Raw genomic sequence first — 14,409 nt, 5'->3', positions numbered from 1 at the left:
GTCCCCTTGTCACCGCAGGGGACAGCGTGGGGCTGGGGCCGGTGCTGGTGGCAGCTCCCGGGACTGTCCCCCGCTGCCGGTGGCAGCTCCCGGGACTGTCCCCCGCTGCCGGTGGCAGCTCCCGGGACTGTCCCCCGCTGCCGGTGGCAGCTCCCGGGACTGTCCCCCGCTGTCCCCGGGAGCGGCTGAGCTCCCGCAGACCCCGCTGTGACCCAGCCGGGCTCCCCCTGCCCCAGCGCAGCCTCCCCGCGGCCCCAGCGCTGCCCCGGGCGGGTCCGTGCGGTGCCAGCCGAGTGTCCCCGCAGGCAGGACATGGACTCCATGTTCGAGGACGACATCAGCATCCTCACCCAGGAGGCGCTGGGGCCCGACGAGGACTGGCTGGACAGCCCCAACACCGACCTGTCGGGCGAGATGTGCTCGGCCTCGCACTTCGCCCTCATCACCGCTTACGACGACATCAAGAACCGGCTGACGGGGCTGGAGAGGGAGAACTCCACACTCAAGCGGCGCCTCAAGATGTACGAGGTCAAGGTGAGGGGTCAGGGGGAGCCCCGGGGGGGTGAGTGGGGCCGGGGGGACCCCGCTGACCGCCTGCCCCGCGGCCGCAGTACCCCCTGATCGGCGAGTTCGGAGAGGAGCACATCTTCTCCCTCTACGAGGCCAAGGAGAATTCGCTGCTCAAGAGCGAGAAGGCGTCGCTGCAGCAGCAGCTCAACCAGTTCCAGCACGAGGTGAGCGCGGACACCGGGTCTGGGGGGGCTTTGGGGGGGTCCCCGAGCCACCCGCCCATTCCCAAATCCCCTCCACCTTCCCCCCGGCAGCTCCAGAAGAGCAAAGAGCGGGAGGAGCAGCTGGAGGAGATGATCCAGGCGTACGAGAAGCTGTGCGTGGAGAAGGCGGATCTGGAGACCGAGCTGGGAGAGATGGTGGGTGACAGCCACCAGCAGGGGACAGCGGGGGACAGCGGGGTTCCCTTCCCTTCCCGTCCCTTCCCCTCTCCACGGCAGCATCCCTGGGGATGCAGGGAAGCGTTTCAGCCACGCTGGGGCTTTTAGGGATGCTCAGATTTATCCATCTTCCCTCTCCAAGGGATGATCCCGGCTCCAGGGATGTCTGCCAGGGCCAGCCGGGCATCCCCCGCTCCCCTTTCCCAGCCAGGGAGCCACTCCTGCCATGTCACTCCCAAAAGCGACCCCCAAATCCGGCTGTGCGGGGCTGGGGGTGCGGGATGAGCCCCGGGGAGGGAGCGCAGCTCGGCCAGGGCTCAGCCCCGTCCTCTCCCCGTGCAGCGGGCGCTGGTGGAGACTCACCTGAGCCGCATCCGGAGCTTGGAGCAGCAGCTGCGGCAGCGCGACGGCGGCGCCTTCCCCGGGCTGGGCACCCAGGACGTGCCTTTCATCGCCCTGCACCCCAACCCCGGCCTGAGCCACGGTGAGCCGCCCCCTCCCCGCCCCGCCGCGCCCCCCGGGAGCCCGCGGCGGGGCCGGGGGCTGAGCCGAGCGGTGCCCGCAGTGCTGGAGCGCGCCGGGGGCTGGCAGAGCCGCGGGCTGGAGGCTGAGCTGGAGGCGGCGCGGCAGGAGAACCAGCGCGCCCAGCACCGCGAGGAGCATCTCAAGGCAGAGTGCGAGAGGCTGCAGGCGGAGCTCAAACACCTGCAGGACACGCGGGAGCAGGTGAGGGGCAGGGCCGGGCCTGGGGGTGGTCACGGGTGGGTGGGGGTCCGGGATCTGACCCCTCTGGGAGCGGGAATGGGGCAGGGTGTGACCCCACAGGACCCTCCCCATGTCCGGGTGGGGGTCCGGGAGCAGGAACGGGGCTTGATCTGACCCCACAGGACCCTCCCCATGTCCCGGGTGGGGGTCTCGGTGCCGGGGGGTGTCTGGGAGCAGGTATGGGGCTCAGTCTGACCCCACAAGACCCCTCACTCCCGGTGGCTGGGGGTCCAGGAGCAGGAATGGGGCAGGGTCTGACCCCACAGGACCCTCCCCATGCCCCGGGTGGGGGTCCCGGATCAGGAATGGGGCTCAATCTGACCCCCCAGGACCCTCCCCATGCCCCGGGTGGTTTCCCGGTGCTGGATTGGGGCAGGGTCTGACCCCCCAGGACCCCCCCCATGCCCCGGGTGGTTTCCCGGTGCTGACCGCGGCTCTCTCTGTCCCCAGGAGCAGTCGGAGCGGGACATGGCCTGGGTGAAGAAGGTGGGCGATGACCAGTAAGTGCTGGGAGGGGACTGGCCCGAGGGCTGGGGACACACGGGACCGGCCGCGGGGCACCGACGGCTCCCGGGGGGGGTTCCCCGCATTGAAATGCTGCAGCGGGGGGGACCCCGCACCCCAAAATCACCCGCTGACCCCCGGGGGTTTGGAGCTGAGCGGTGCCTGGTGCCGAGTGTTGTCCCGGTGCCCGGTTCCCGGTGTCCCCGCGTTGTTCCGGTGCCCGGTTCCCGGTGTCCCTGCGTTGTCCCGGTGCCCGGTGTCGGCTCGGAGCTGCCTCCAGAGGGCACTGACGGTTCGCGGCTGCCGAGAGAGCGGCACCGGGCGGCACCGGGCGGCACCGAGCGGCACCGGGTGGCACCGAGCGGCACGGGGCGGCACCGGGCGGCACCGAGCGGCACCGAGCGGCACCGGGCGGCACCGGGCGGCACCGAGCGGCACCGAGCGGCACCGGGCGGCACCGAGCGGCACCGAGCGGCACCGGGCGGCACCGAGCGGCACCGAGCGGCACCGGGCGGCACCGAGCGGCACCGAGCGGCACCGAGCGGCACCGGGCGGCACCGAGCGGCACCGAGCGGCACCGGGCGGCACCGACCCGTGCCAGCCCTGTGGCACCAAAGTCGTGCCAAAGCAAATCATCCCAAGCACCGGGCTGGGATCCGTCCCAAGCACCGGGCTCGGTTCAATCCCAAGCACCGGGCTGGGATCCATCCCAAGCACCGGGCTCGGATCCATCCCAAACACCGGGCTCGGTTCAATCCCCGCCACATTCCAGCCTGGGCAGTCCCGGGAGCATTTCCCGGCCCCTCGGAGCCGCTGTTCCATCCCTGTTCCAAACCCCACCGCAGCCGCGTTTGGGTGCCAGGTCTCTCCTCCGTCCCTCATTGTCCCCTCCCGGTGTCCCCTGTGCCACCAGTTCTGGGGGGCCCCGAGCACTGTGGGGTGCCGGGACGGACACTTTGAACCCACAGATTTGGGGCTTTGAGTCAAAACAACCCCAAATCCGGGGAGAGCCGAGGGAAAATGGGGCCGTGGCCAGACCCCCGGAACCCCCGAGGGCTGGCGGTGTCACCGAGGCGGGAGCGATGTCCCCGGACCCCCGGAACCCCCGAGGGCTGGCGGTGTCACCGAGGCGGGGACGATGTCCCTGGACCCCCGGAACCCCCGGAACCCCCGAGGGCTGGCGGTGTCACCGTGACGGAGATGATGTCCCCAGACCCCCGGAACCCCCGAGGGCTGGCGGTGTCACCGTGACGGAGATGATGTCCCCAGACCCCCGGAACCCCCGAGGGCTGGCGGTGTCACCGAGGTGGGGGCGATGTCCCCAGATCCCCGGAACCCCCGAGGGCTGGCGGTGTCACCGAGGCGGGGGCGATGTCCCCAGACCCCCGGAACCCCCGGAACCCCCGAGGTCTGGCGGTGTCACCGAGGCGGGGGCGATGTCCCCAGACCCCCGGAACCCCCGAGGGCTGGCGGTGTCACCGAGGCGGGGGCGATGTCCCCAGACCCCCGGAACCCCCGAGGGCTGGCGGTGTCACCGAGGCGGGGACGATGTCCCCGGATCCCCGGAACCCCCGGAACCCCCGAGGGCTGGCGGTGTCACCGAGGTGGGGACGATGTCCCCGGACCCCCGGAACCCCCGAGGGCTGGCGGTGTCACCGAGGCGGGGGCGATGTCCCCGCTTTAACTCGTCACTGTCCCCGTTCCCCCGCTGTCCCCAGCCCGGGCGGTGACAGCGGGCCCGAGCTGTGGACAGATCAAAGGTGACACGCGGGGGCCGGGAAGGTGCCGGGGTGTTGTTGTTGTTGTGGGGGGCTGGATCCATCCCCTCCTTTTCCAGAGGTGTTGGATGCTGCCGCCGTTTCCTGTCGTCCTGGTGCAGATCAGAGCGTGGGGATCCAGGGGGGGCTGGATCCTTCCCTGGGGGGCTCCCATCTCTTCCTTCCCCTCCTTAATTCCCTTTATTTCCACATTTCCCTCTCCCGAGCTCACCCCCAGATTGTCCCTCCGCCCCTCTCACCGCTTTCCCACAACACCCACGGAAATTAAAACTCCCAAACGTCTCCACTCGCATTCCCCGAACCCCCAAAATCTTCATTTTTTGAGCCCAAATCCACCACGCTGGGATGGGGAAACTGAGGCAGGGCTGTCTCCTCACCCCGGGGGCGCCTTCCCCCCTCCCCGGGCACAGCTTTTCCCTCCGCGCTCTTTTCTTGTCGATTCAGCTCTTTTTTTGTCACCTGCTTCTCTCTGCCACCGTTTATTTTGGGTGTGAAAAGCGCCTTATCGGCGTTTTCCATCTCCGGGTGATTTTCTGGTGTTTCTGCCGCGGTCTGCGTGGGGCGCGGGTCCCCCCGCGTCCCGATCTTCCTCTCTTTATTTTTCTTTTCTTTTCTGGTTTCTTTGCTGAGGTTTAGACCTTTTATTTCGGCTTTTTGAGCTCGCGGTTATTCCCTCTTGCTCTCCCTCCCGGGAAAAACCAGGAGCCAAATCTTGAGGGAGGAGCTGGAAAGAGCGGGGTGAGGATTTGGAGGGGTCGGTCCAGCCCTTCCCCTTCCCCGCCCAGCGTTTTTGGGGGGATTCTGGGGGTTTTAATGACTCTTGCACCCATGGGTGCCAATGTCGGGCACGTCCCCAGCCCTGGCTCCTCCAGCTCTGCAAAAAGGGGTCTGGGGGACACAAAGGTGACATCCTGTGTGTGTCCCCCGGGGTTTTGGTTTGCTTTTTCTTTTCCTTCTTTTCCTTCTTCCTTTCCCTCCTTTTCCTTCTTTTCCTCCTTTTCCATCTTTTCTTTTTTATCCTCGCTTCTTTCCCTTTTCCTTCTTCTCTTTCATTTCCTCCTTCTCTTTTCCTTCTTTTCTTTTCTTTTCCTTCTTTTCCTTTTTTCCTCTTTTTTCTCCCTTTCCTCCCTTTCACTCTTTCCCTCCTTTTCCTTCTTTTCCTCCTTTTCCATCTTTTATTTTTTATTCTCCCTTCTTTTCCTCCTTCTCTTTATTTTCTTTCTTTTCCTCCTTCTTTCTTTTCCTTCTTTTCCTTTTCCTCCTATTCTTTCCTTTCTTTCCTTTCCCTTCTTTTCCTTTTCCTCCTTTCCCTCCTTCTCTTTTCTTTCCCTTCTTTTCCTTTTACTCCTTTCCCTCCTTCTCTTTTTTTCCTTCTTTTCCTTTTCCTCCTTTCTCTCCTTTTCTTTCTTTTCCTTCTTTTCCTTTTCCTCCTTTCCCTCCTTCTTTTTTTTCCTTCTTTTCCTTTTCCTCCTTTCCCTCCTTCTTTCTTTCCCTTCTTTTCCTTTTCCTCCTTTCCGTCCTTCTCTTTTCTTTCCCTTCTTTTTCTTTTCCTCCTTTCTCTCCTTCTCTTTTTTTCCTTCTTTTCCTTTTCCTCCTTTCCCTCCTTCTTTTTTTTCCTTCTTTTCCTTTTCCTCCTTTCCCTCCTTCTCTTTCTTTTCCTTCTTTCCTTTTCCTTCTTTTCCTTTTTCCCTCTTTTTCCTCCCTTCTCTCCCTTTCACTCTTCCCCTTTCCCTCCTTTTCCTTCTCCCCTTCACCTCTCCACATTCCCTCCCTTCACATTTCCCATTTTTTCCCCCCTCTCTCTCTCTCTATCCTTTTCCTCCTTCCCCCCACACTCTTTCCCCTCCTTTCCCTCATTTTTTCCTCACTTTTCTCCTCCTCCTTTCCCACCTCTCGGTGGGTCTCTGTGCCCCGGGGGTCTCGGGCCGGGCCCGGCGCTGTCAGCTGCGGTTACGAGCGGCGGCTCCGGGTCCCGGCGGTGTCACAACAGCTCAGCGGGACCGCGCCGGGACGAGCTCCGCTCCCCGCGGGGCTCTTCTCCCTCCGCATCCCCGCCGAGAATCCCGGCTCGGAAAGCGACACCAACTTGGGGCACAATTGATGATTTTGGCAGCGATTCCCAGAGCGGGGAGTGGGGGGAGCAGCGCCCGCCCCATCCCGGCTGCTCCCGGTGCGAGATCCGAGGCCGCTTTTCCCTTTTTGAGTTAGAAAATTGGATTTGGGTTGGTTTGGGGTCGGTTCTGGGGGTGACAGCGGGGCTGTGTCACCCTCAGAGCCACCGCGGCCCCTTTGGGAATTGTCCTCTGGATCTGGTGGTGTCGGCAGGGGTGGAGAGAGGGAATTTCAAACACCCTGAGGTGGCTTTTTTATTTCCCCTGGCTCATCATTTCCTCAGGAATCCCCTGGAGGAATTCTGGAAGAGCCACCCAGGCGATAACACCAAACCTTTTTTCCTTGTATTTATTAAAAACAAAACAAAACAACCAAAATTCCAGGGGGGAGGTCAAGCCCCGCTGAAGGATTTAATCCCCGCTGAAGGATTTAACCCCTGCCGAGGGATTTACCGGGATTAAATCCCCGCTGAAGGATTTTTCCCGGCTGAATCCCGGGTTTCCTTTGCTCGGCAGGGTGAACCTGGCGCTGGCCTACACGGAGCTGACGGAGGAGCTGTGCCGCCTGCGGAACCTCAGCTCCCTGCAGAGCCAAATCCTGCGGGCGCTGCTGCAGGAAAAGAGCATCAACGGCGGTGAGGGAACACCGGGGGGGCCGGGAGGGATGGGGGCAAAAACAACGGGAAAAGAGGGGAAAAACAACGGGAAAAGAGGGGAAAAACAACGGGAAAAAGGGGGAAAAAACACTTGGAAAAGGGGGAAAAAACACCTGGAATTGGGGGGAAAAAACACTGGGAATTGGGGACAAAAACACTGGGGAAAGGGAGAAAAAACACCGGGAAAAAGGGGGAAAAACACCGGGAATTGGGGGAAAAAACACCGGGAATTGGGGGAAAACCACCGGGAATTGGGGGAAAAACACCGGGAATTGGGGGAAAAAACACCCGGAAAAGGGGGGAAAACAGCGGGAATTGGGGGAAAAACACTGGGAATTGGGGGAAAAAACACGAGGAAAAAGGGGGGAAAAACACCTGGAAAAGGGGAAAAAACATGGGAAAAGGGGGGAAAACACCGTGAATTGGGGGAAAAAACACCGGGAAAAAGGTGGAAAAAACACTGGGAAAAGGGGGAAGAAACACCAGGAATTGGGGGAAAAACACTGGGAAAAGGGGGAAAAACACCGGGAATTGGGGAAAAAAACACTGGGAAAAAGGGGAAAAACACCGGGAAATGGGGACAAAAACACCGGGAAAAGGGGGAAAAAACACCGGGAAAAGGGGAAAAAACACCGGGAATTGGGGGAAAAAACACCGGGAATTGGGGATGGGGGCCACAAACACTGGGAAAAGGGGATGGGGGATACAAACTCCGGGAATTGGGGATGTGGGGTACAAACACCGGGAATTTGGGGTACAAACACCGGGAATTTGGGGTGCAAACACCGGGAATTTGGGATGGGGGACCTCGTGCTGTGGGTGGGGATGAGCTCCTGAGGGTGTCGGTCCCCAAGGGTGTCCATGTGTGGGATCATCCACTCCTGGGAATGTCCCATCCCGGGAACATCCCTACCTGGGAATATCCATCCCAAAATATCCGCACCTGGGAGTATCCATGCCTGGGAACATCCCATCCCAGGAATATTCACCCCTAGGAGTATCCCACACCAAGAGCATCCATATCTGGGAGCGTCCCATCCCCAGAGCTTCCATACCTTGGAGTATCCAACCCCAAGAGCATCAATCCCTGGGGAATTTCCATCCCTGGGGAATTTCCATCCCTGGGGGATTTCCATCCCTGGGGAACCTCCATCCTTGGGGAACCTCCATCCCTGGGGAAGTTCCATCCTTGGGGAATCTCCATCCCTGGGGGATTTCCATCCCTGGGGAACCTCCATCCTTGGGGAATTTCCATCCCTGGGGAACCTCCATCCCTGGGGAATTTCCATTCCTGGGGAACCTCCATCCCTGGGGAACCTCCATTCCTGGGGAACCTCCATCCCTGGGGAACCTCCATCCCTGGGGAACCTCCATCCCTGGGGAACCTCCATCCTTGGGGAACCTCCATCCCTGGGGAATCTCCATTCCTGGGTAATTTCCATCCCTGGGGAACCTCCATCCCTGGGGAACCTCCATCCTTGGGGAACCTCCATCCTTGGGGAACCTCCATCCTTGGGGAACCTCCATCCCTGGGGAATCTCCATCCCTGGGGAACCTCCATTCCCGGGGAACCTCCATTCCTGGGGAACCTCCATTCCTGGGGAACCTCCATCCTTGGGGAATCTCCATCCTTGGGGAATCTCCATTCCTGGGGAATTTCCATCCTTGGGGAATCTCCATCCTTGGGGAACCTCCATCCCTGGGGAACCTCCATTCCTGGGGAATCTCCATCCTTGGGGAACCTCCATTCCTGGGGAATCTCCATTCCTGGGGAACCTCCATTCCTGGGGAACCTCCATCCCTGGGGAATTTCCATCCCTGGGGAACCTCCATTCCTGGGGAATTTCCATCCCTGGGAGGATCCAGAATCCCCCCTCCCTCCGGGGGTCCCCACAGTTGCATCCCCCAGTCCCTCCGGGCTGCTCCTGGTTGCCGAGGCACATTTTCCACACTTATTTCCACACCTGTTTCCACATTTATTTCCCACATTTCCCGACGCTTTCCAAGCCGCCGAGCTAACCCGGAGCATTTCCCGTGTGTCCCCTCCTTGTCCCCCGCCAGGCCAGCGCCACTCCCCGCTGTCCCAGTGCCACTCCCCGGCTCAGCAGCGCCGCTCGCCAGCCCCTCAGTGCCCCTCGCCCGTTCCTCCGGGACGCTCCCAGTGCCAATCCCCCGCCCTCCAACGCCGCTCTCCGGGACCCCCAAGCCAATCTCCGGCCCAGCAGCGCCGCTCGCCAGCCCCCGGCCCTTGCCAGTCCCCGGCCCAGCAGCGCCGCTCCCCGGTGCCACCCCCGAGCCAGTCGCCCGCCCAGCAGCGCCGCTCGCCAGCCCCGCCGCCTCCTCCCTGCCCTTCTCCAACCTCGGCATCCCCGCACCGCCTGCCCGGCGAGAGGATGGAGCTGGCCTACGCCAAACCCTCCAGCCGCCACATCAAGGCCGGCTTCCAGGGCCGCCGCAGCTACTCGGAGGTGACCAACGTGGCCCTGTACCAGCAGAGCCGCTCGCTCTGGCTGCAGCCCGAAGCCTCCACGCTGCCCAAGCACCGGCCCTACGGCGAGCTTTACCTGGGGGGCGCGGGGGCCCCGCTGAGCGCCCACGAGCCCTTCGAGGAGCACGTCCGCTTCGAGAAACAATCTTCGGACGAGGAGGAGTGGGCGCTGCCCAGCCCGCCCAGCCCCGAGGCCGGCGCCATCCGCTGCGCCTCGTTCTGCGCCGGTTTCCCCGTGCCCGACACCGACGCCGTGCACCGGACGGCGGCCGCCTACGCCCGGGCCGAGCACGCCCAGTCCTGGCCTTCCATCAACGTAAGGATCCCCCTCCCCAAAATCTCCCCGCGGGGTTTTAAGTTGGGGAGAACCGAGGGGAAAACCTCCCCCAGAGAGGTGGCGCTTCTCAGCGTGCCTCAGTTTCCCCGTTTGTCGCTGCTGGCGGGGGGTGAGGGAAGGGTTTTGGGGAGGTGGGTTTTTTTTGGGGGGGTCTCAGCGTGGCGCTGTGCCCCCCCGCAGCTGCTGCTGGAGACGGTGGACTCGGAGGTGCGGAGCTGCCCGCTGTGCCAGCTGGCTTTCCCCATCGGCTACCCGGACGATGCCCTGGTCAAACACATCGATTCTCACCTGGAGAACAGCAAGATCTGAGCCTCGCCCCGCACCTCTCCCGACCTCTGGATGCTGCATGGAAACACAGCGGGAGCGCCCGCCTCCCAAAATACCTCCAAGTCTTCAGTAGCTACGGAAAGACTGAGCCCCCTCCTCACCCCAGAGCCCCCCGGAGCCCCCAGCCTCACCCTCCCCACCCCCGGGTGGGTTCATGCCCGCCCGCCTCGCCCCCCGGGCCGGGTTTGGATGCTCCAGCCGGTACCGGGTGGTGGCCGGAGGGGACCCGCGTGTGTCCCTGGCTGTCCCCTGCACCCTCGAGTGTCGCTGCTTGATCTCAGGGAGGATCCGAGGGGCCGGGTCGCGGATCCGGCCCCCTGTGAGCAGGTGAGGGGAAGGGGCCGCCCCTCCCCCGGCCCGTGGGGTCACACCTGGGCTCGGGGCTGGGACAAGGGGGGTGGCAGCTGCTTGTTCTCGGTCCCCTTTGCCTTGTCCCGCCGGTTCAGGCATCTTTCCACTCTTTTACATTAAAAGCACCCCCCGAACTCTGCCCCCTCCCCACAACGATGCTGCAGAGAAACGAACCCCGAGGAGCAGCACGGACCCCTCCCCAAGCCCCCCAACATTGCACTGGGCTCCCTGGGGCTCCCCCCGACCCCCTCCCCCGCTCGGCGTGGGGACAGCGCAGCCCCCCCAGCAGCCCCCTCCCCATCCCCAGCCCCCCAAAACCCCGCTTCAGCCGGGGGCTGCAGGCGGCTGCTCACCCTGAGCCCCCCACCCTGTCACCCCCCCGTCCCCCCACGTTCGATCTACCTCAAAGCCGCCGGCAGAGGGGGGGGTCCACAGCACCGCCCACCCCTCACCGAGCCGCTCCGCGCTGCATGTCCCCCCCCGTGTCACAGCGCGCACCCCCACGCAACGCCGGGGGCTCGGCCGGGCGCGACCCCCGCCCGCCCCACGCCGGGACCCCCGCGAGGAGGGAGCCGCCCTCGCTGCGACGCCACCGACTCCAATAAAACCTTTCCAGCGCCCAAAATGCGTCTCCAAATGCCCAAAGGTGTCTCCTCTCCTGGGGGTCCCTGGGGAGGGAGAGGGGGTCCAGCTGTGGGTGCCCCCCCCCCGGGGATGGGGTGGGGTCGGGAAGGAGTTTGGGGCTGGACAGATAAAGGGAGATAAAGCTCGGTGCCGCGGCCTTATCGCAGCTTCATCTCCGCCTCTGCCGGGGCGCGGGGAGGGAAGAGCGACCCCCGACCACCGCCCGCCCCCCGCCCGGGCACCGCGGTGGGCACAGGGACCCCCCCCGTGATGCTGCAGGGACGGGACCCCCGCCTGAACCGAGCCCAGGGTGGGGTGGCACCGACTGGGAGCGAGGATCCTCTTCCTCCTCCTCCTCCTCCTCCTCCTCCTCCTCCTCCTCCTCCTCCTCCTCCTCCTCCTCCTCCTCCTCCTCCTCCTCCTCCTCCTCCTCCTCCTCCTCCTCCTCCTCCTCCTCCTCCTCCTCCTCCTCCTCCTCCTCCTCCTCCTCCTCCTCCTCCTCCTCCTCCTCCTCCACCTCCTCCTCCAGTTGGGACTGGGATCGCGCTGGGATGGAGGCGGCGGGGCCTGGCTGCAGTCAGGGGGTGCCCGGCCCCCACCTTCCCCCACCTTTTCCCCCCGTTTTTTATTCTCTTTATTTTTTTTTGGTGAAATCACCTGATAAATGCCAACCGGCGGCCGCCGTTACTCATCCCGGTACCCTCCCGGTGCCGCTTCCCCCCGGGGGCGGCTGCAGCTGACTCAGGACCCCCCCAGGGCCCCCCAAAACCACTGTCCCCTTCGTGTCACCTGCCCCAGCCGTGTCCCCACCACGCTCGAGGGGGTTTGGGGGAGTCCCAACACCCCAAATCCTCTGCTTGGGGGCTGTCCCTGCTCCTGGGGGGTCGCGGGTGGTGGCCCCGCTGTCCCCACGGTGGCGTTTGGTGGCTCTTGGGGGGGTGACAAAGTGACGAGGGACACAAGAGGGGTGGGCAGCGGTGACAGGGGGTGGGGTCTGTCACCTCCCGCCTGTCCCGAGAGCAGCGGGAGGATCCCCGGGGGGAACCGTCCCCTCTGAACTCCGGGGATATCGTTTCTTTCCCATCAAAACCCCCTCCAATTTCGGGCACCTTTAAGGTTTCTTTTCCCAGTTTCAGTTGGGTTGGGTTTTTTTTTGGCGTGTTGTTTTTTTGCTTGGTTTTTTTAAAATTTTTTCTCCCTTTTCTCAGTGTTTTTATCATTTAGGGGGAAAACGAAACAATTCTCAGGGCTCGGCTCCCGCTGTCCCCTGCAGGGGGGAGGGACACGGGGACCGAGGATGCTCCTGGAGCTGCGCTGGGAGCTCCGTGCAGGGCTGGGACTGTCCCGCTCCCCCTGGCCTCAGAGGGATTCTCCGATATCCTGGAATCTCCAGCCGGAATCTCATTCCCTTTGTCCTTCCAAAGGCATCACCTGCAAGCACAAACCGATCCCAGCCGAGCGAGGAATCCCCAGGAATCCTCAGGGATCCAGGAGGAATCCAGGAGGGATCCAGGAGGGATCCAGGGGGGAATCCAGGGGGGATCCAGGAGGGATCCAGGAGGGATCCAGGGACCCCCAGCTCGGCTCGGGGGTGGCGGTGGCAGCTCGTCCCCGCGTCCGCTCCCTCGGGGTTTATAGGAAACGGCTCTGCGAGGAAGCGCCCGGCTCTCCTGCCCGGGTGAGCGTTTCTTTCCAGCCGTGGGCGCCCCGAAAGGCCCCTCAGTGATCCGGTGTGAGTCAAAGCCGGAGCCCTGGGGTGTAACCACAAGCCCCAGAGCTGCCGTGTCACGGGGGAGCCGTGCCAGAGGCGTTTATAAGAAATGGGGGGGCTGCCCTGCGGGGGGAGGGAGCCGGGCTGGCACCGCGGCTGTGCCCACCCATGGGGACAGCTCCGATCTCAACCCGCGTGTTCTGCCAGGTCCCCGGCTCCTCTGAGCTTCGGCCTCTCAGCTCAGCCCCTTCCCAGGGGGGTCTGGGTAGCCCCAAAGCGCCCAAACCAGCCAAGGGTGCCCAGAGCACATTGGGGTGAGCCCAGGCACCTGATCCAGCTGGGGGGCCCGGCTGGAGAGCAGCATCGTCCTGGGGGGCTGCGTCCTCCCAGGGTCCCCTGGGCACCCCCTGGGCACCCCTGGGCACTCCTGGGCACCCCTGGGCACTCCTGGGCACTCCTGGGCACGGTGTCCGGCAGGGTAGGGGGTCCCTGCACCATCCCTGTATCCAGCTGTGTTCCCGGTGCCAGCATCACTCCTGGGTTCCTGTATCCAGCTGTGTTCCAGCTGCCAGCATCACCCCTGTATCCAGCTGTGTCCCAGGATGGAATCCCCAGCATCACCCCTGTACCCAGCTGTGTTCCAGGATGGAACCCCCAGCACCATCCCTGTATCCAGCTGTGTTCCAGGATGGAACCCCCAGCATCACCCCTGTATCCAGCTGTGTTGCCGGTGCCAGCATCACTCCTGGGTTCCTGTATCCAGCTGTGTTCCAGCTGCCAGCATCACCCCTGTATCCAGCTGTGTCCCAGGATGGAATCCCCAGCATCACCCCTGTATCCAGCTGTGTTCCAGCTGCCAGCATCCCTCCAGGGTGCCCTCATCCCTCCCAGCTGCCCGAATCCTCTCCCTGTCTCACCCTGGGGTACCCACACCCCGAGCGGGGCCGCTCCCCGCTTCCCCCCGCTTCTCCCGCCCCTCCTGTCCCCGCTGTCCCCGTCCCACGCTTGTGACCCCTCTCTTTCCTGGAGAGACACGAGGATTCCACCCGTGGGGACAGGGGACAGCGGTGGTGGCACCTGGAGTGCCCGGGGACCTCCCGCCCTTCACACCCGGCACATCCCGGCCTGGGGGAGGACGCGCCGTGTCCCCTCCTGGCCAGGCCACCGCAGTGTCCCTGATCCCCGTGACGGGACCGGCTCTTTGCAGCGTGTCCCCCTCCCGGTCCCCGCGGCCTGAAATGACAGCGCGGGGAGCGGGGACAATCACACAGCGCACAAACACAGCCCCGGCTGCCATGTGCCCAGCGCCATCACGGCTGTCGCGGAGAGACAAGTGCCACCGGGCCCCTCGGGGAGCCGCGGGCCGGCCCGGAGCCGCCGCCGAGCTGCGGGGAGGTGACGGAGCCAACGCGCCGTGACACGGGGGGCTCGCGGACCCCCCCTCGCCACGGCCAGAGCCTCGCCAGAGCCCGCCGGGGGGAACTTCTCGGCTGTCACAACCCATCTGCGTCCGGGACAGCGTCTGCCGGAGCCGTAAGTGGGGTTAAACTCGGGGTCACCCGCATCGAGCATCCCAAAGGGGGGGTTTGGTGGATAGGAACACCCCCCGTCCCCTCCCTCCCCAAATTCCTCCCTGTGCTGGCACCCCCCGTTGTCACCAGGGTGATGCTCTGGGCAGGGACAGTGTCCCCCGCTCCCTGCGGGGCTCTAGGGGACAGCAGAAGTGGTGGCCCCGTGGCTGATGTGTCCCCAGGGAGCTGACGTGTCACCGCGGCCATGGGGACACGCGGGGCCGGGAGGGACATGA

General features: G+C 64.1%; 1 protein-coding gene across 1 annotated transcript; it reads left to right on the top strand.

The window, feature by feature from the left end:
* Window positions 1-283: 283 nt before the first annotated feature.
* On the top strand, window positions 284-9,981 carry TBKBP1 (TBK1 binding protein 1). Its single transcript, XM_058858081.1, has 9 exons — window positions 284-534; window positions 612-734; window positions 825-929; window positions 1,293-1,434; window positions 1,516-1,688; window positions 2,166-2,215; window positions 6,625-6,743; window positions 8,826-9,568; window positions 9,770-9,981. Exons 1-9 carry the CDS (start codon window positions 313-315, stop codon window positions 9,896-9,898), a joined length of 1,806 nt encoding a protein of 601 aa, XP_058714064.1. The 5' UTR covers window positions 284-312; the 3' UTR covers window positions 9,899-9,981.
* The last annotated feature ends 4,428 nt before the right edge of the window (window positions 9,982-14,409 follow it).

This window comes from Poecile atricapillus, chromosome 27, assembly GCF_030490865.1.
Source record: "Poecile atricapillus isolate bPoeAtr1 chromosome 27, bPoeAtr1.hap1, whole genome shotgun sequence".
Classification (NCBI taxonomy): domain Eukaryota; kingdom Metazoa; phylum Chordata; class Aves; order Passeriformes; family Paridae; genus Poecile; species Poecile atricapillus.
This window is presented reverse-complemented; position numbering and strand designations above follow the sequence as displayed.